Source organism: Pan paniscus, chromosome 13 (genome assembly GCF_029289425.2).
Source record: "Pan paniscus chromosome 13, NHGRI_mPanPan1-v2.0_pri, whole genome shotgun sequence".
Lineage (NCBI taxonomy): Eukaryota > Metazoa > Chordata > Mammalia > Primates > Hominidae > Pan > Pan paniscus.
In genome coordinates, this window is record NC_073262.2 from 63,168,794 (window position 1) to 63,188,230 (window position 19,437).

At 39.7% G+C, this 19,437-nt stretch overlaps 1 protein-coding gene across 8 annotated transcripts in view; it reads right to left on the minus strand.

Moving 5' to 3' along the window:
* RBMS1 (RNA binding motif single stranded interacting protein 1) overlaps window positions 1–18,138 on the minus strand; it is a 220,206-nt gene extending 202,068 nt beyond the window's left edge. For all 8 annotated transcript variants that reach the window (XM_063595408.1, XM_063595403.1, XM_063595406.1 and 5 more), the window contains exon 1: window positions 16,648–18,138. In XM_063595408.1, coding sequence (XP_063451478.1) covers window positions 16,648–16,722 — 75 coding nt within the window. In that variant the 5' untranslated portion in view covers window positions 16,723–18,138. The remainder of the gene's footprint in view (window positions 1–16,647) is intronic.
* Window positions 18,139–19,437: the final 1,299 nt, after the last annotated feature.

Consider the following 19,437-nt stretch of genomic DNA (forward strand, 5'->3'; position numbering starts at 1 on the left):
AATTTAGGCTAAAAGCTCATTTTTATCCTAATCACGTATGTATTTGAAGCAGAAGAATTTCATCACTAAAGAATTCTGTCTGTGCCTCATATTCCTCTTTAACATGTTGGTAAACAAAAAATATGGATTCAATTCAATGAACACTTACCAAGTACCTACTATGTGCAAAACATTGTAATAGGCACAAAACTGAACAAAACACACTTCTTGTCTTTAAGGATCTTATGTTCTTGTAAAGGAAGCCTGCATGTACACAAATTACTGTTTATAAAGTACGATATAAAACAATTTCTAAATACACATGCAACCTCATGCTATGCCTTTTCTTTCCTGATATTTTGTGACTTTCTCAGTCTTTTTCCCCTAGCATTAAATGTTATACAGCATAGTCTAAATGAAATGTCACTTAATGCAAGTTAAAATATAAGAAGAAGCAAAAATCAAATTAGTAAGCAGTCTCCATTTTTTAAGCAACGAAAGAATGAAACTTTACAGGCGGCCTAAGAGTGACAAACAACCAACACAGAATTGCATGTATCTAGCAGGGCGTGGTGGCGCATGCCTGTGGTCTCAGCTACTTCGGAGGCCGATACAGGAGAATCACTTGAGCCCAGGAGGTTGAGGATGCAATGAGCTGTGTTTGCAACACTGCATTCCAGCCTGGGCTACAGAGCGAGACTCTGTTTCAACAACAACAACAACAAAAAATTAATTAAAAGAATTTTATATACTTGCTTCAGTTTGCCTGCATTTTTCTTTCCTAAGGGACAGAGTCTCACTCTGTCACCCAGGCTGCAGCGCAGTGGCACAATCCTAGCTCACTAGCCTTAAACTCCTGGGCTCAATGGATCTTCCTGCCTTAGCCTCCAAGTAGCTGTGACCACAAATGTATGCCACCATGTCTGGCTTTTTTTTTTTAATTTGCCTGCAGATTCTAAGAGAATGTGGGTAAACTGTGCTAAAAGCTTCCTAATACATTAAGAAAGTTTGATGAAAGGTACTAAAACCAGAAACTTTTATTTTAGGAAGTAAACTTGTATCAACAAGAAAATTCCCTGTATTTCCAGGGATAATAATTCCTCATCTGCTTATTTGACCCTCACTTTCCTTTTAGACTTTATATCTTTCTGATTGAATGTATACATTTTTAACTCAGAAAAATAATCCACATGACTTTTAAGGTGTTCATCATGCCCATCTTTCACCATTGAAAATTAAACAAGTAAAGGAAGTCCAAGTACAAAGCTACCGCTATGCTTTCGGAGAGATTTGAAACAATCTATTTACACATGAATATTATTAACATCAAAAAATGTTTTGGCTCAGCATGTTGTTTAAGATGATTCTCTCAGTTCCAACCAATCTTCTAGTCCTAGCGGGCCAACTGCTCTACCAAAAAGGCACTGCATGCTGTCTACAAAGGCATGTCTCTCCCCATTCTTAAAACACATTTCCTCACTGGAGACCTCCTTGACTATGACACTTGTCAAATAATAATGGTACACATACAACTTAGGTTTTCTTACAGATAGCACGATTTTAAATTGTCCACGGTCCTTTCCTTCTGTGTATCCCAACACTTCGAGAATTCACCAGTTATGGTCACACACACTTACGGGAAGAAAAGTTTTGAACCAACCAGGGCAAAGGACGCTTAAAACAGTGAGAAATAAACAAAAACAAACAAACAAAGCTAGCTACAATTGTACCTTGCTTTTACTCAATCATACAATCCTAAGAAGCTGGGTGAAAATCAAATGTAATAAAACAAACTCATCCTTTTCAAAAGACTTAGGAAATTGCACAAAGCATTTCTCCTAATATCTAATTAATCTTTAGTATGCCATGGTTCCTGATAGCTTAAGTTTAAATTATACTTTCTATCAAAGAGTTAGTGACCTGTAATCATCTTTGAAATATGTAAATGAACTAAGGTGGCATTTTTACTGGTAAATCTTTTGTAAATTGTGGAAAAATCATTCTCTCTTATTTGCTCAATATATCCCAATTTCTCCTGTATTTGATTTTCCTAATGCATGGCACACAGCCAGTTGTGACATTTTCAGCGGGTGGACTTAATGAGTATATGATCCAAACAGCACGAGGGAAAAGCTGTGCCCAAAGGCACAACGAGCTTGTTGATGCCACCTACTGTGCATTTTGTTTTTCCAAGGTTATCCACATAATTGACTAAAACAGAGCTCCTGAAGCCTAATTGTATGATGATTCCTGAAGGCTGCCCACCTGCCAAGTGTATTCAGATAGCGCAGGGAAAAAAACAGAGACCGGTGTGGAGTGCTTGGCATTAGGAAGGTGGTTCCCATCAGCGTGGTGAACGAAAGGGTTGGCTTCAACAGAGAGAGGTGGTGTTTAATCAGAGCCTCACTGGGTTGTTGTTGTTGTTGACCAAACTAATTACAACAGGTAGTGATGGCAGGATAGAGAAACTTTACCAAGAATGAAGCAGAGTCCATCCGGCCCATCTGGGAAAATTCCAGGCATGCTGAAAAAGTGAAGAGGGTTTTGGGCCCACAGCCATAACAACAAAAATCTTTAGGAATGTGGCAAAGACAGACTTCAGAAACACAACAAGGCCATGAATAGGCCAGGGGCCGTGGAGGGTGAGCAGGGCGCAGCTCTGGGCTACCCAGCTCATCTACAACAGGTTAGACACATGAGAGCAAGGCAGAATCAGCTCTGGATGCTGCTGTTCTGCCAAACCATGAGAAGCAGCTATGCTAGCTGTAGAAAGCACAAAAGTCTGGCCGGCCCTGACTGCCAGGTGACCTCAGACAGAGTGACCATTACTGATTCCTGTTCAGACACCAGCTGGTGCCACTGGCCCCATTCACATCCCATCCAACCTGTGATCAGTTTCCTGGAGTGATGCTGAAGCTCCTGTGTGGTCTCCCTTCTCCCTTTTTCCTCTGCAGGCCATGGACTGACCACTCCTGTGAGGTTATGCCCAGACCCTCCCCAGCTCTGGCCCTTCTGCCACTTCCCCTCTCTCTGCCTCCCTAGAGCTCTGCTTCTGTCTCTACACTCTGGGTAGCCTTTCTCATCTGTAAAATGAGTGGCTTAGACTAGATGATCTTAAAGTTCCTTCCCATTCTAACATTCTGTGATTCTTGGATGTTATAAATTCCCAGAATCATAAAATTTAGAGTTGAAGGAACTTCAGAAGTCATCTATTCAACCTCCTACTCAACCTAGGCTAACCTAGCCAGAATCAATAAGCTTTGAAGGTTCTATGTAGTTGTTTTTGGCTAGCTGAATATGGCAATAATCAAAGCTTAAAACTTTCAATATAAAGCATGAAAAAAATACATATATATATAAGATTTTTGAAACATTTAAGAAAAGATTTGAAGGAACTGAAGCCCATTGAGCAGCATGTTTTATTGCTTAGAAGTTGGTATCTAAGCAGCAATTCCCAATCTTTGCTTTCACAATATCAGGGGCATATTAAAAAATCATAAGAGATGTCAGAAAATCCTCCAAAAAAAACTAATTTTCAATTTATTATTATGTTTATAAACATATAAGGCAGGGTGATGGGGTGTCACAACAACATCAAATAAACAAAGCCATCAAATAAACAAAGAGAATAAAGAGTATAAAGGGGAAATACAGTTATATTTTGACATGCATGCAAGAAAAATCAAAAAGAACATCATCTGTTCTTAAAGAGTAGGTTTCAGTGGCAAGCTCCTTTTCAAAATTAATTTTGATCTGTGATAATAAACATACTCTCTCTCTTCAAAAGAATTATTTTCTTCATAGAACCTATGCCAACTACCATAATACAGATCTTGAGGAAATCATTGGATGTATTTAAGAAACAAGTACTTAAAACAATAACTTTTCATTGTGTTTTATTATTAATTACTTAAAGGGGTAAATTCATAAATAAATAAGAGATATACCATCCTTAAAGTTTGGAAGATTCATTAGTGTTAATATATCAATTATCCCCCAATTGATGTATAGATTGAGTATGATTCCAATAAAAATCCTAGCAGATTTATTTTTATGGAAATTGACAAGCCGATGCTAAAATTTATAAGGAAATGCAAAGAACCTAGAATAGTTAAGACCACTTTGGAGAATATGCACTTACTATATTGCTACAGTAATTAGTATTGACACAAGGATACATATGAAACAGAGCAAGAATCCATTGGGAGGCCGAGGTGACGGATCACCTGGGGCCAGGAGTTCGAGACCAGCCTGGCCAACATACCGAAACCCCATCTCTACTAAAAATACAAAAAAATTACCCAGGCATGGTAGCAAACACCCATAATCTCAGCTACTCAAGAGGCTGAGGCATGAGAATTGCCTGAACCCGGGAGGCAGAGGTTGCAGTGAGCCTAGATCACGCCACTGCACTCCAGCCTAGGCAACAGAGTGAGACTGCCTTTAAAAAAAAAAAAAAAAAAAAAAGCAGGAGTCCAGAAAAAGAACCACACAAACATGTTCACCCAGTTTACAACAAAGGCAACAATGAAATTCAAAGAAGGAAATGTCTTTTCAATAAATTAGGCTGGATCATTAACAGCCATACTGGGGCACCGGGGGTGGGCGAGGTGGAACAAACAACAATAACAAATCTTGATGCTATCCACACCAAACACAAACATTAACTGGAAATTGATTGCAGGCCTAAATGTGAAAGATAAAACACAGCTTCTAGTAGGAAATGTAAAAAAAAAAAAAAAAAAACTTCACAATCTTAAAGTAAGCAGATTTCTTAAACAGACACGAAAAGCAATTATCATAAAAGATTGGTAAATTTTACTTCATTAAAATTAAGAACTTATATTTATTAAAACTATCAATCAGAGAGTAAAAAGGAAAACTGAAAATTAAGGAAAGATATTTTCATACATATGTGTGATGAAGGATTGTATCCAAAATATATTTTAAAACCTACAAACCAATAAAAAAGACAACCCAATTTAAAAAGTGAACAAAAAGTTGAATTGCATGGTATGTAAATTATATCCCAATAAAGTTGTTATTTTTAAAAAATGATCAAAAAATTTGCAAAAGACTTCTCAAAAGAGGATATCTAATTGGCCAATGAATATATTTTTAAAAGTGCTCAACATCACTAATCATCAGGAAAATGCAAATTAAAACCACAATGAGATATCCACTCACCAGAAGGGCTAAAATTAAAAGACTGACAATATCAAGTTTTAGTGAGGACATAGAGCAATTAGATTTCTCATGCCTTGCTGGCAGGAGAAAACTGGTAGTGTCTACCCAAGCTGAACATACACATATCCTATGACCTACAAATTCCTCTCTTAGGAGTAAGTCCATATGTTGAACACATGATATGAACAAGACAATTACAGTAATTGTATTCAAAATAGTCTTAAATTGAAATAATCCAAATGCTCATTAATAATATAATGGATAAATTTTGATACAATATATCCTGTAATCCAATACACATAGCATTAAAAAAAGAACCAACTGCACACATAACAACATCAATGACTCAAACCAAAATAATAAGGAGCTAAGGAGGCCAGACAGAAAAGGATACATACAATATGGTTTCATCTTTATGATGTACAAGAATGGATACAACCAACCAACAAAGATAGAAGTCACACTAGTAGTTACCTTTAGTGGGTACAAGTGAGGATGCTGTCTGGTTCTGGAAATGTTATATCATCACCTGAGTGGTTATTACATGAGTATATCAACCTACAGATTTAAAATTTGTGCACTATATAAGTTTTAAATAAACAAATAAAATTATTCCACTGCACTTTGTGACGATGCACACTATGTTTTAATTACATATCACACCTTCCAGGGCCTAATACCATGCCTGGACAGTAAGTATTTACTGAATTTAATTAAACTGACCAGGTATTTCCATTTGTATCAACTTAACTAGATGATTTTTAGAATAATATGTCTGATTTGCTAATAGAAGAACTATGGCTGTGCACTTCCTGAAACTCCTTTAAAATTCCCAGTGCATTCACTTATATTTAAAATATCTGGCTTCTTTTTCCCCAAAAAAGGGAGCTAGGAGGATTTGCATACTGAAAAACAAACAAAAATGACCCACTTGCAGGATTTAACAAGATTCAAATCAAAGAAGCAAAGGAAGAGGAAACAAAGAAAGGTGCTGTTGTGGCGCCCTAGAAAGCAGATGCTCATTAGGGCTCAGGCACAGATTACTATCACAATGTACTTATCTCAACATGCTATCGTCAGACCACACAGTCAAATCAAATTTTGAAGGCTCAAAGGATGTGTACTGAAGAACATCCTGTACTGCTGAAACATGTATTTGAATTTTGTGACAGAGACAGAGAGGTAGAAAAGAACACCAGATATCACCCACTGTCAGTTTAAATCCTATTTGTAGGTTAAAAAATAATCTCTCTTAAAAAAAAAAAAAGCAAACAAAATCAAGGTTAAAGATTTCTTCTGCTAAACTTAAAGTCTGATAAACTATTACCAAATAAGAAACACATCTTTTTTTAGGTTTTTGCCAATTGAAAAAACACAACTTTTTTGTGATTTTTTTTAGGTAAAGAATAATTAGTATTCAAAAAGTAGAAAAAATGGTTATAAGTAATTTTCAATTTTAGCATGGGTTAAGAAAAAAATGTAAACCGCTTGCTATTTGACTTTATCACATTTAAGTTTCAATCTCATTAGGAGTATACATTTATCATAAAAATACTTTCTATTATGCTAATTAAGTACTTTTGTTCAAAGTATTACATCAAGTCTATGGTTCCATAGCACACTTATACATTACCAAATAAAATTTTATTTAAAATTTCCATATAAAATTGGATAAAGAATCAGAAGAGAAAACCCAAATCAGGGGCAATTGTTAGCAAATACTTAATCGTAATCTACAGCATTAAGAGGTAGTAAAGATTTTTTAGCCAAATTATGTCAGACCCACTTGGTCCCTGATTCCGGCAGATGGAGTGGGAGTAGCTTATACGATGGTCACACTGGTGCATCTACCACTATCACACACACCTGTTAGTGGACAGAAGTCAGTCCAGAGTGGCTTAACTCTAAGAGTACAAGAAGCAAATTGGAGAGCAGGAGTGAAGAAGAGAGAAAGTAAACACACTTTGAAACTGTTCAGACCCTGCTGGATAGGGGTATGGACCTCATGCCACCCAAGCCCACTCTGCAGGACACTGGCTTTTGTGCAGCTCTTCATCACAGAGTCTGTTGAGCTACAACCCAGAAAAAAACATGAAGGGATCTCTGGTCTGTCTGATTCATCCTCTTAAGCATAGATTTGTTCAGTATTTGTCTTCCTTCCAGGATAAATTTCTTTTTTTTTTTTTTTTAAGAGACGGTGTCTCACTATGTTGCCCAGGCTGGTCTGGAACTCTTGGCTTCAAGCAATCCTCCCCCATCGGCCTCCCAAAGTGTGGGAATTATAGGCATAGCCACTGCTCCCCACCCTGGGTAAGATTCTTAACCTGTGCTCCACAGGCTGATTCTAGGTAAACATTTGAGGCTAATAAAAATGTACGCCATAGGCCGGCGCGGTGGCTCATGCCTGTAATCCCAGCACTTTGGGAGGCCGAGGCGGGCAGATTAAGAGGTCAGCAGATCGAGACCATCCTGGCTAACACGGTGAAACCCCGCCTCTACTCAAAATCCAAAAGATTAGCCGGACGTGGTGACGGGCGCCTGTAGTCCCAGCTACTCGGGATGCTGAGGCAGGAGAATGGCGTGAGGCGGACCTTGCAGTGAGCCGAGATCGCGCCACTGCACTCCAGCCTGGGCGACAGAGCGAGCGAGACTCCGTCCCAACAACAACAACAACAAAAATGTACGCCATCATCGGATTCTCAAGGAGGTCTAGGGTCTGGGGATTCCCTAAAAAGTTACGAAGCATTGGCCGGGAGCGGTGGCTCACGCCTGTAATCCCAGCACTTTGGGAGGCCCGGGGCGGGCGGATCACGAGGTCAGGAGATCGAGACCATCCTGGCTAACATGGTGAAACCCCGCCTCTACTGAAAATACAAAAAATTAGCCGGGCGTGGTGGCGGGCGCCTGTAGTCCCAGCAACTCGGGAGGCTGAGGCAGGAGAATGGCGTGAACCCGGGAGGCGGAGCTTGCAGTAAGCTGAGATTGTGCCACTGCACTCCAGCCTGGGCGACAGAGCAAGACTCCGTCTCAAAAAAAAAAAAAAAAAAAAAAAAAAAAAAAAAAAAAAAAAAAAATTTACGAAGCATCAACGAACCAGGAAAAGGTAAAAAGAGAATTGGAAGAGATAGACAGAATTTTTACTTTGTCTTTTTGTTTCCTTCTGGTTGCCAGCCTCAAGAGATGTTTGCTTGATTCAGGGCTGAAGGAGAGTAAAGAAAAGCTGTGAGGCTGTAGTAATCTAGTAGTGGTAAGCTCAGCATGAGAAGCAGTACTAGGAACCCTCGGCTCTTAAAAGGAAAATATTTTATTTTAATTAGGGGGAAAAGGGAACGAGTTTATCTCTGAGGCCAGCACAAGAAAACAGGTGAGTGGGTCTAGAAGTGAAGAGGGCTCTCAGGGGACCCCCAGAGGAAGCTCCAGCACAAACTCCCTGATCCCTGTGACTTCACAAGCTGCACCTCCTATCTTCTTGAAACCCCTCCCCTGCCATAAAAGCGCAAAGCCTTGTTGAAAGATTGCAGAAGAACCCTGTCTTCCCACTCACCCAAAGAAAGTAAAGACGGGTTCCTGGAAATCTAACTCTGAAAACTCACCCCTCTCTCCAAGAAACATCTGATGTGGTGATTTGGTTCAATGGCAGTGTTAGTAGAGAACTATACGTGAATTATAAAGTGGGTTATTTTTACAGACTCTTACAGGTTCGCTGGGGACCATATCATTAAGGATAACTATTTATTTATGAAATGAATTTCAAGTTTTAAATAACCAAATGACAAGCGAACTGTTTGGAATAAAATTGTTGGAAATGCAACTCACTTATAAGTTAAGGTATACCCAATTTTTGAACAAATCACATAGAGCATGAGAAAAACATCATCTAGTAGGCAGTTCTCTGATAGGTAATTCTTTCTGTGTTTATTGTTTTTTAAATAGAAGTATACAAATGATCATATGGAATGAAACCTAAAAAGAGGCTGAGATTAGGCACCTTTTTAAAAGAATGTCATTTTAGAAACAATGAAATTAATCAGAGCTGTACTTTGTAGGAGGCAAAGAGAGTCGTGGGAGTATTTCAGCTAGTGACTTGAAAATACATTTTTCTGGCAAATTTTTCTTTTTATAAATGTCTGCATTTGTCAAAAACCTGTTGGATGATGAAACGAAATTGTTGTTGAGAAGACAAAGGTAAAGTTGACGATATTACAAATATCAATATAATTTACTTTTCCTAATGACTAAATATTTTATCTGAGACCTTATTATATAAACTGTGAAAATATTTCATTGTAATTCTACTGGTAAGGGAGGGTTTAGGGGTTCTCCAATTCAAATATACTCCCAATTGCAACTCAAAATCATCATGTTTAAAAAGTATTTAACAGGGGAAATAGTATAGTATTATTTGAGGATAATATAAATGTAAGCTCATAATATAAAATTCTGTTTTCGCAATTTGATTCCCTGTCCTCCACCCCCCACCCCCAGTCCAAGAAACTCAAGTTCGGAGCATGGCATTCTATGATGCATCCATCCAATTCTGCCATTCTAAGTATTCAGTTTTTCAACTTGTAGAAGAAACACCTCTAGTATTGTGTGAAATGGGTCTGGGAAGATGATGCATTTTTCCTTCAGGACCAGTGAAAATATTTATGACATCTATGAAATGATCTCATTTTGTTGCACAAAATCTTTCCCTGAAATCACTGTTTATCTGGGACCCAGCAGCCCAACTGCATAGCGCATGTTGTTCAATGGGCAGCCTGAGGAATGGATTCCAGGGCCCACATTGAGGCCAAGTAGAGGACAACAGGACTCCTGAAGCACTTGGATCCAGTTGCAGAGGTGAATATCTTATTTTGAAAGAATTAAAGCTGGCTGATGACCAGATAAAGAGATATCCACTAAAGATCAGGAATAATTTTTTAACATCTTATTTTCTGAAGAAATGCCAGCCCACATTAGACACATTATAAATGTGTAGATTGCAGGCAAGCAATGATCTAATTAGCAGCATTACAAACCCCAAACTTATTTCCTCCCCTTTGCCGGAAGCAAAGCTAATCAGTTAGGAGAAATAAACATCATTCCAAATGGCTCAAAACAATCAAAGTTATATTTCTGTATATCCACTATGCCATCATTTAAGGAGTACATTTCCAACCTGCCACACCTCTAATAGGTTGGCTTAACAGCACATTTGTAAGCATAAAACTAGAAAAATAATAGGGTGAAATAAATTAATTGAATATGAAACTTTAAGGAGAAGTTAACATAAAGTACAAAAAAATTATTCATTTAAAATTCTAAGTACTCTTAAAAGAATTTATACAGCAGAAAAAATGCAAAACAATGCTGATAAGTAAAAAAATTCATTTATTCATTTAAAGCCTTATGTCTTTCTAAAATTCCCAGATTTATTGTAGCTTTTATTAGCACTTTTCACTTTCTTGCAAAAGACATGGCAAAGTGTTTAATCCTACATATATCTTAGTGCCTTCTCAGTCACTCAAACCCAGGACATCAGCTGGTGTGCTGCTTTCGTGGGTGCACTACTTTGTAAATATTCTGTGCTTATTTCTTGCCTTGTGTCTATTCTGTCCTCCCTGGTAGCTTGTGAGGTGCTGGAGAGCAGGTACCAGATGTTCAACTCTTTAAACTTTCCCAATGTCAAGTGCAAAGAATGATGTATTGGGGTCACTCAGTAAATACAACTGATTGGCTAGTGTTTTAGTCCTTCATGATGAGCCTCAGCAATTTTACAACAACTACCAGCTTAAATCTTTACCTAATCCAAAACACAGATATTATAGTGAATGTAGGAAATCACCCACCAACATTGATTTAGCATGTTTACAGTGCCAGATCTACATGCAAGCTAACTGTTCATATCAGCATCCAACCTCACTTTTAGAATCTAGGTTTTCATATTCAACGTCCAACATATTCTCAATCTTCTAAAATGCATCCATTTAAGAATTAGTTAAGAGACAACATGGGGAGAGAATAACAATGCTTAATTTTATACACTTTTCTCCCCTAGGAGGTTCAGATGTTGATTTTTTCTCTCTCCTTTTTGTTTTTCTCTCATCATTTTGACATGCTTATTTTCCAGGGCTTGTTTGAAAAATTAAAATATTCACATAATTTTGTTAAGGAGACTAGATGCATTGAGGAATTAGATTATGGGAGATATATGTTCAGTTTGTGGTTGGCTTAGCTGTTACCATCCTCTCTACACTCTTCTATTGACCTCATATCTACCAGACTAAGAAATGCTTTGTTTCTATTATCAAATTTGCATATGTACTCAAATTTGTGTGTGTGTGTTCAACACACACCATTTGTTCTAAAATTACATTTTGCTCTGTATCACCTAACCAAACTACCTATGGTAGACCTCCATCGTCCCATTGCTGCCTCTCATGAGGCACAGCTGAGTTCCATCAGGTTTCATTATTTATTCATTAAAATAAAACAGCAGAGGCTGGGCGCAGTGGCTCATGCCTGTAATCCCAGCACTTTGAAAGGAGGCTGAGGCGGCAGATCACGAGGTCGGGAGTTCAAGACCAGCCTGGCCAACGTAGTGAAACCCCGTCTCTACTGAAAATACAAAAATTAGGGAGGAATTGTGGCACGCGCCTGTAGTCCTAGCTACTTGGGAGGCTGTGGCAGGAGAATTGCTTGAACCTGGGAGGCAGAGGTTGTAGTGAGCCAAGATCGTGCCACCACACTCCAGCCTGGGCAACAGAGCAAGACTCCATCTCAAAAATAAATAAATAAAACAGCAGAGGAAACAGAACATTTAAATTCATTCCACATAAAATCCCCAAGTCGATGTTCAACTTTTGAATATTTGGTTTGGTTTTATACCAAATGTTATGGTGCTGCATTTGAACAACTGACATGTCATTACTACATTTCTTTAAAATAAGCTATTTTAGATTGCATAAAACACTTCCACTCGAGAGTAACTTGACATACTCTTATTTCTATAATATTCTATTATTTCTATAATATTCCAATAAATAGGATAAAACTTTACTGTCTCAATTTAAAAGCTAGATGCCGAAATGGTTTCAATAAACTATTAAAAATACAAAGTCAGAGCAATATATTAGTAAAAATTCTTTTCTTGAATGTATATTACATGGAAATTCCCCACATTTGAATTTAAACTCAAAGCCAAGATTGCCTAAGAGGTAAGGTGTATGTAGTTATACTGATACTAAATGACTGAATACTTTCCTAGCTCACCTATCTTTTCCTTTTCCCTTCAAGGAACTTAAGATTTGGCTCCCAACATAGGGGAAAAAACAAAAAGTTGTATGGGAAATTCAAAAGAAATAGCTATTGGAAGAGAAGGGTGCTACACTGTTGCATTGTAATGCATCTTCATTTTAATAGTTACATGTCCTTCAGCCTTTCAATACCACTTCCAGATAGTCATATATAATACCCCACTCACTTAAGGAAATAAGGTTGATTCATCAGTGTAAAATACTGCATTACCAAACTGACATATTTTAAGCAAACTTTATTTACATCATAAATGTGGTTACTTCTTATGACACAAAGTGCCCCATGCCTGAATATTATGCCTGTGTACTTCCACTTCATTAGATGCAACAGTTTTATGTATCAAATCAGGACTACTAATTTCTGGAGAAACAGATTGATACAATATTCATTTGGCTAGAAGTAAGTAAGAGTTAAGGAATTCAATAAAAAATGCATGCAAAAGTTCAATGCAGAAAAACTGCTTTGTTCTAGTAGCCTTTATTAATAGAATAAATTATATCATTTATTATTTTCAGATTCTGAAGCTAGGTTCAGATATATTCTGTGTCATAAGCGTATGTAAAAATGGCGTAAAAACAAAATTGTTTTGTTTTAGAAAGAAACGTATCTTTCGTATAGACATTTCTTTAGCATGGAAAACAATACTTCTTCATACACAAAAACTTTAAAAAATCAAGCTTTCCATTAATTTTATAGAAATATATTCTTAGAACTATGTGAATAAAGATTACAACTGTCCCAAATTGCTTTCAGTTGGTACAAAATATGTAGCTAACTAATCATGGAAAGAAAATTTTGTACTTCCCTTTCTTCAAAAGAAACAGAGTATTTCAATCCCCATAACTATTTACATACATGCACTGGCAATAATGTATGTTGTAGTATCTTTGAAATAAACAGACCATAATTCAAGGGTTGCTTTTACAATAAGTGAAATTAATGCAGCCACTGGTTGAAAATGTGTACATACAAATCTTTAAGTTAAAATATGTTAGATTATCAACATCTTTTTTCTGTGTAGCTAAAAGATGGATATTAAATTTAATATAATACAGCATAGGTCATTTTAAAATTGAGAAAATTATTTAGGACAATATGTGGTTATGTTTATAAAGCTACATCAAGCTACATTTCAGAATGAATGTGTCAGCTGATAAAAAGAACCTGCTGTGATAAGACCATCCTCACTGAGAAATACAAAAAAAAAAAAAAAAAACAACCAACAGCATGTGAAATCAGGTTACTTGAAATTTATGTAACTCTACACCAAGGTATTATGAATATTATACAATCTCATTCATTTCCACTCATGTCCTGCTCTTCCATAGTACACTCAAGTTTATTTTACGTTTCATGGAGACATATTACTTTTTCTAATGATTTTTTTTCTTTCTGTCAAAGTACAAAGCATACCAATATGGTCATTTGCTCCAATATAGCCCAACGGATGGTATTTTTTTATTAATAAAATGTGGAAGTAACTAGTATGTTTTTATGGGGAAAATTACAAAATAAGTTTACCAAAATAGACTGGATCACTAAAACAAGAAGAATGGTTTGGCATATATAACTTTTAAAAGTATGTAACAAAACAAACTGTTAAGTTCCATTTTACCTGGTATTATCTGTTCCTTCTGATTAAAAGAATCAGATTTGAGAAAATCACATCTATCTCTTGAGTACAAATTAGCTATCACTTTTTAGATGACCATGCCATTCTTCAGTTTTTGATATAGCTTCCAAACAGAAGTTTCAAAATGACTCTGCCTAGCAAACACATCACTGTACTTTAAACAGAGTGATGTTTTCTATCCCATATTTTCGGAAGGTTAAAGCACACACAGAGGCAAGAATCATGACAGATAGCAGATCCTAAGAGAGTTTATTAACTCTTTAGGTAGATTAGGCAACACTTGTTTTTAAACTAACTACAAATCAAAGTCTACTTTTTTTTTAAATGATTCAACATTACTACCATGCTACCAACAGATACATAAGGGAGAGAAAAAAAAAGGGCTGCCTGTTCCGAACTCTGCTTACCTAAAATTTGCATCTAGTCACGTGCCATTTTTAGAAGATGTCCCCTTCTGAGATAATCAAGATACTTGTACAACAGGGAATTTAGACTTAATTACCAAACTTTAATACCATGTTATATAGGTCAAGTGAGTATGTATACCTTTCTCCAGAAACAAAGGAATTCCGAATAATAGGATTTCAGATTTAATTGTAGAATTAGCAAAATGTTTTGAGAATGTCATTTACCGCAACACAAATCAATATTAAATGCTTTATGCAGGAAGCACACTTTCAGAAAATGGGCCGTAAAGCTTTCTGGGATCCGACCCTAATTACTAGAGCAGGCTCTTGCCGTTTGTCTCTCTCTTCAATTATTTACAGGGCAAAAAAGCCAAATGGCATTGCATTAGCTACATTAAATGGTATGGACTTGGTTTCTAACTTACTAATGGTATATAAAAATTACTAAGGTAAATGTGCCTGTAGAAACATGGCTTTTTTTCTTCCTCACCTGAGTGGGTGTATTTATTATTCATATTGTTAAGTGTTGAATAAGCTGTCCTTTAGGCACTCAATGCTGCATAATTTAAACAAGTGCATTAAATATATAAGATATCTAAAAGGTAGTGCATTGATTATGCCACAAAATTTCTTTGAACAGCTACCATGTAGCTCACAGAAAACTAGCATCTCCTGCAAGTTCCTGAAAACAAATACTGTGAGAACTACACAGAGATGAATAAGGGGTATCCTTGCTGCTACCATCTTGCTGCTTTCTGGTGACCCAAAGTAAAGTGGGAATTGGGGGAAGTGAAAATGAGGCCCGGGATTGCTAGGACATTTCTGGTCTCGAAACTGACAAGTGTCCTTTTTACGTAGACAAATACAGGGCTATGTCGTAAGTACATGAAAACGTGGACCACACACATTCTAAGAAAGAAAAGGCTGAATCAGAGATTCTTTGTACCAGGCCGGAAATGCCCAACTACCAGCAAGCAGAGCATGATTACGACCTCCCAAAGAAAGTTCGGACACTGCATCCATACCTGATTCTTTTGTGATCTAGAAGGGCACCCAGAGTTGTGATAGATGTTAATGGCTGAAGAAGGCTGCTGCGTCCAACTTCCACCCTCCCAGATTCTGGCGGCTGCTTCCAAAGCAGTGAAATTTCCAGTCTTCATGGCCCAAATAATTTTTTTAAATGAGTTCGGGAGGCATCAAATTCTTATTGTAAAAATAAGATAGGCCCACTAACAAAGTACCCAGGGTCCCTAGAAAGCCAGGCGCAATTTGTATGGCTACATGTCATCAGCTGTTGTTACCCAAGAGTGTGCCGAGGTCACTTTTTAAAAAGCAACATTGGAAATCGATCTGTGGCAAACATATAAGCTAGTTTTGTTTTTGTTTCTTTTTTAACCAAACACGAAGTCACTTCTTTCTCTGCACTGAAATCTGCCCATTATCCCTCCTTTGCAAAACCTCTAGAGATTAGAAGGGACATCAATGAACGCGAGTGAACTTTGGCCACTTTTCTACCCAAAACACCAGCGTAAACGTAGAAATCAGTAACCAGGTGAAGTGCCACACCGCACAAAGATCAGAGGCGAGGGGCGGGCGCTCAGGGCCGGAGGCGGGGAAGAAAATATCCCGGCCCCGCCGCCCCTCCAGCCCCAGTCATCGCGTGCGCGGGAGGTGGAGGGGCGTCCCTGGGGGGCGGGAGGCTCCGCGCCACGGCGAGGGGAGCGAAGAGTTACAGCTTACAGGGCGAGGCCCTTGGAGAAGGGGTCGAAAAGCCGGGCCACCAGCGGATCCAGACGCGCACACCAGGCGACGGCCGCCGGCCAGCCAGGGCTCGGCGAGGGGCGCCGCTCGACCCCACGACCCTCCCCGCTGGCCGGGCCAGGAAGGGGCTGGTGGCTCTTTCCTGTCTAGTCTCTCCCCCCGCGGCTTTCTGTAACCCGATCCCCGCACTCCGCTCCCAGGGAAGCCGCCGCCCCGCGCGCCGCCCGGCTCTGCCCAGGCCGGCGCTATAGTTAGCAACCTTCCAGCAACTCCGCCCGGGGGTGGCGGGGGCTCGCCGCGCGCCCCCCTCCCCAGGCCTGACCCTGCGCGCGTCCCCGGGCCCCCTCCTCCGGCCGTCACCTCTCCCCGGCGCCCCTTTACCTTGGCTTGCAGATACTGGGGGTAATAGTAGGTGGCGTACTGAGGGTACATCTGCTGTTTCCACACTTTGCCCATGAAGCTGGAAGGGAGCCTGCCGTGCAGGGTCGCGGACACTTTGGGGTTTCCAAGTCTCGGGCTCTCCTGCCTCTCCCTTTCCGGCGGCGGCGGCAGCGGCGGCGGCGGCGGCGGCGGCTGCTGCTGCTGCTGCCGCTGCTCCACCTCCCAGCCGGGACCAGACGTCCTCCTCCTCCTTCTCTTCCTCCTCCTCCTCCTCCTCCTCTTCTTCCTCCTCCTCCTCCTCCTCCTCCTCCTCCTCCTCCTCCTCCCAGGCAGAAAGAAAGACACTGCAGAGCGCAGAGGGCACCCCGGACAGGGCGCTCCCAAGGAGTTTCCTCCCGGAGCCCAACTGCTCCGGGGCTGCCAAGGGCTGGCGCGCTGGCCGCGGTCCGCTCGGGCGAGCCGGCTGCGCGGGGCTGAGAGGTATCAATACAAGTGGAAAGTGCGGCAGCGGCGGCTGCGCTTGGTGCCAGGCGGCATCTGGGGTGGGTGCGCCCGATGTGGAGAGAGGAGAGGGGCTGGCGTTCCGAGGCCGTGGGGGAAGGGCGGGCGGGGGCGGGGCCTGGGCGCCGCCGAGCCCGGGACCCGCTGGAGGTGAGGGCTGAGTTTTAACCACTCCTCACCTCCCAGGCTCGCGGTTGGACGGGCGGAAGCCCTGTGAGTCCAGATCGCTTTGTGTCGGGGGTGGGGAAATGGGAGTGGGAGTGGGGGTGGAGGGGGAATGCGGGGGGACCCAGCTTAAGAACTGCAGGGCGGGCACCTCTTTTGCTTTCCCGAGTTTTTATCCTCGTAAGGGGGAGGGGAAATAAGGGAAAAGAGGAAATCTGATTAATCTTTCACTTCCCACCGCCCAGTAATTTTTTTTCACAAGGGAAGGAAAATGATTTAATGCCCAACAAAGCTGGAGTCTGGACACCTGGGTTCTGTTCCTCCCACCCACCCCCGACCCGGGGCCACAAGACTAATCTAGGTGACCTTGGGAGGGTTAGCGTCCTTCGGTTTGGTTTTCCCAGATGTGAGACGTGAAATCATGCCCCTTGCACAAGGGGAGGCAAAGCACATACATACACACACACACACACACACACCCCTCACAACAAATAGACGGATCCTTCTAAGAGGGGGATGCCGCAAAGAGGCAGAATGTTATTAGAGGACACAATATAGACATCAGCTTTTCTCTGCTTCTTTCTAATGCTGCCAGACAGTCTGTCAACTCCCACTCAGGAGCAAGGAAACTCCCTGAGTTTGGAATATTTTAAGGCCATTTTGAAAGTCACGCTGGCATATTGTTGCAGTGTGCTTCAGTGACATATAAAATCAATCTCTCTTTCTGCCTCTCTCCATCTCCTAATTGTCACAGCTCTAGACAGCCCCAGACCAGCAGTGGTTCAGTTCACTACATAACTAGATATAATTTAATGGAATTAATTGGTCCCCGAAGCTGCCTGCAGAAGACTTTTATATTCCAGCTCAAAAAGAGAGCTAATACCAAAATGTACATACGGATAGCATAGGTAAGCAAGCATCCTCAAATTAGGGTTCCGGCACATCTAATAAAATGTAATAAAAAACTGTGTTTGTTATTAAATAGACCTTGTTTACTTTGTCATTTTGGTTTTTGAAGAGTCTTTTGTTAATAGCACAAGGTAAATTAAACTCTACTGGAATGCATTATTTTGTTAAACAGTTATTATTTTTATATGATAACATTTTAAAATAGGTTTAGTAAGATGCTTTAAAACAATGACAAAATAAGGACCTGAAACCCTTATAATCGTTTTATGGTTTAGACAAATTTCTAGATCTTACATGTTTGACAAAAACAAAATAAATATAAGTATAGGTGAGAACATTTTGGCTCTGCCAGGAGGCAAATCATGTCCCTCTCATTTACCTATGTAAAATCCTATAAGGAAGCTAATATTTACTGTGTCTGCTATATTGTAGGCACTGTTGAGGTGCATGCAGACCTGAAAAGTGGAATGGGTCACTGTCAGACTAGGGGAGCCTAAAATATTTCCCATATTGTTTCAATGTGGGTCCTTTTAATGTTTTTAAACAGGGAACTGACATGAACTAAATTGTGCTTTAGGAAGACTAGGAATGATGGTTTGGAAGAGTGACAGAAGGAAGAGAAGTAAATCGAGAACAATCGCAGAAGTTCTAGGTTTGAGGTAATAAGGGAAACTACCAAACTTAGACTGTTCTACTTACTGTTTTTTCTGGATGATGGAAATTCAGCCTGTTTTAGAGAGCCCAAAAGCAGACCTACACTTGTATAGCCACTTGATTTATGACTGAGTTGGTATTATAGCGCAGTGGAGAAAGAATGAACTTTTCAATAAATGATTCTGGGTCAACTGGCAATCGTATGGAAAAAATGAAATGGGAGCCCTGCCTCACACATACCAAGGGAGGAGGGGGGAAAACTGAGGTGAATCATGACCTGGATGTGAAAAACAAAAGTATAAAGCTGTTAGAAGACAATATAGAAGAATACCTTTTTGACCCTGAAATAGGAAAGATTGGTTAAATAAGGGGAACAACAGTGTAAGATTGACAGATTTGACTGTTAACATTAAGAACACTGGTTCATTGAAGGATTTTATAAAAAGCGATAAAAGCCACTAAATACTTGTAATACATATAACACAAAAGGTTAGTATACAGAATGTATAAATAATCAATAAAAAAAGAGAACTTGTTAGAATATGAACAAAAGAATGAATG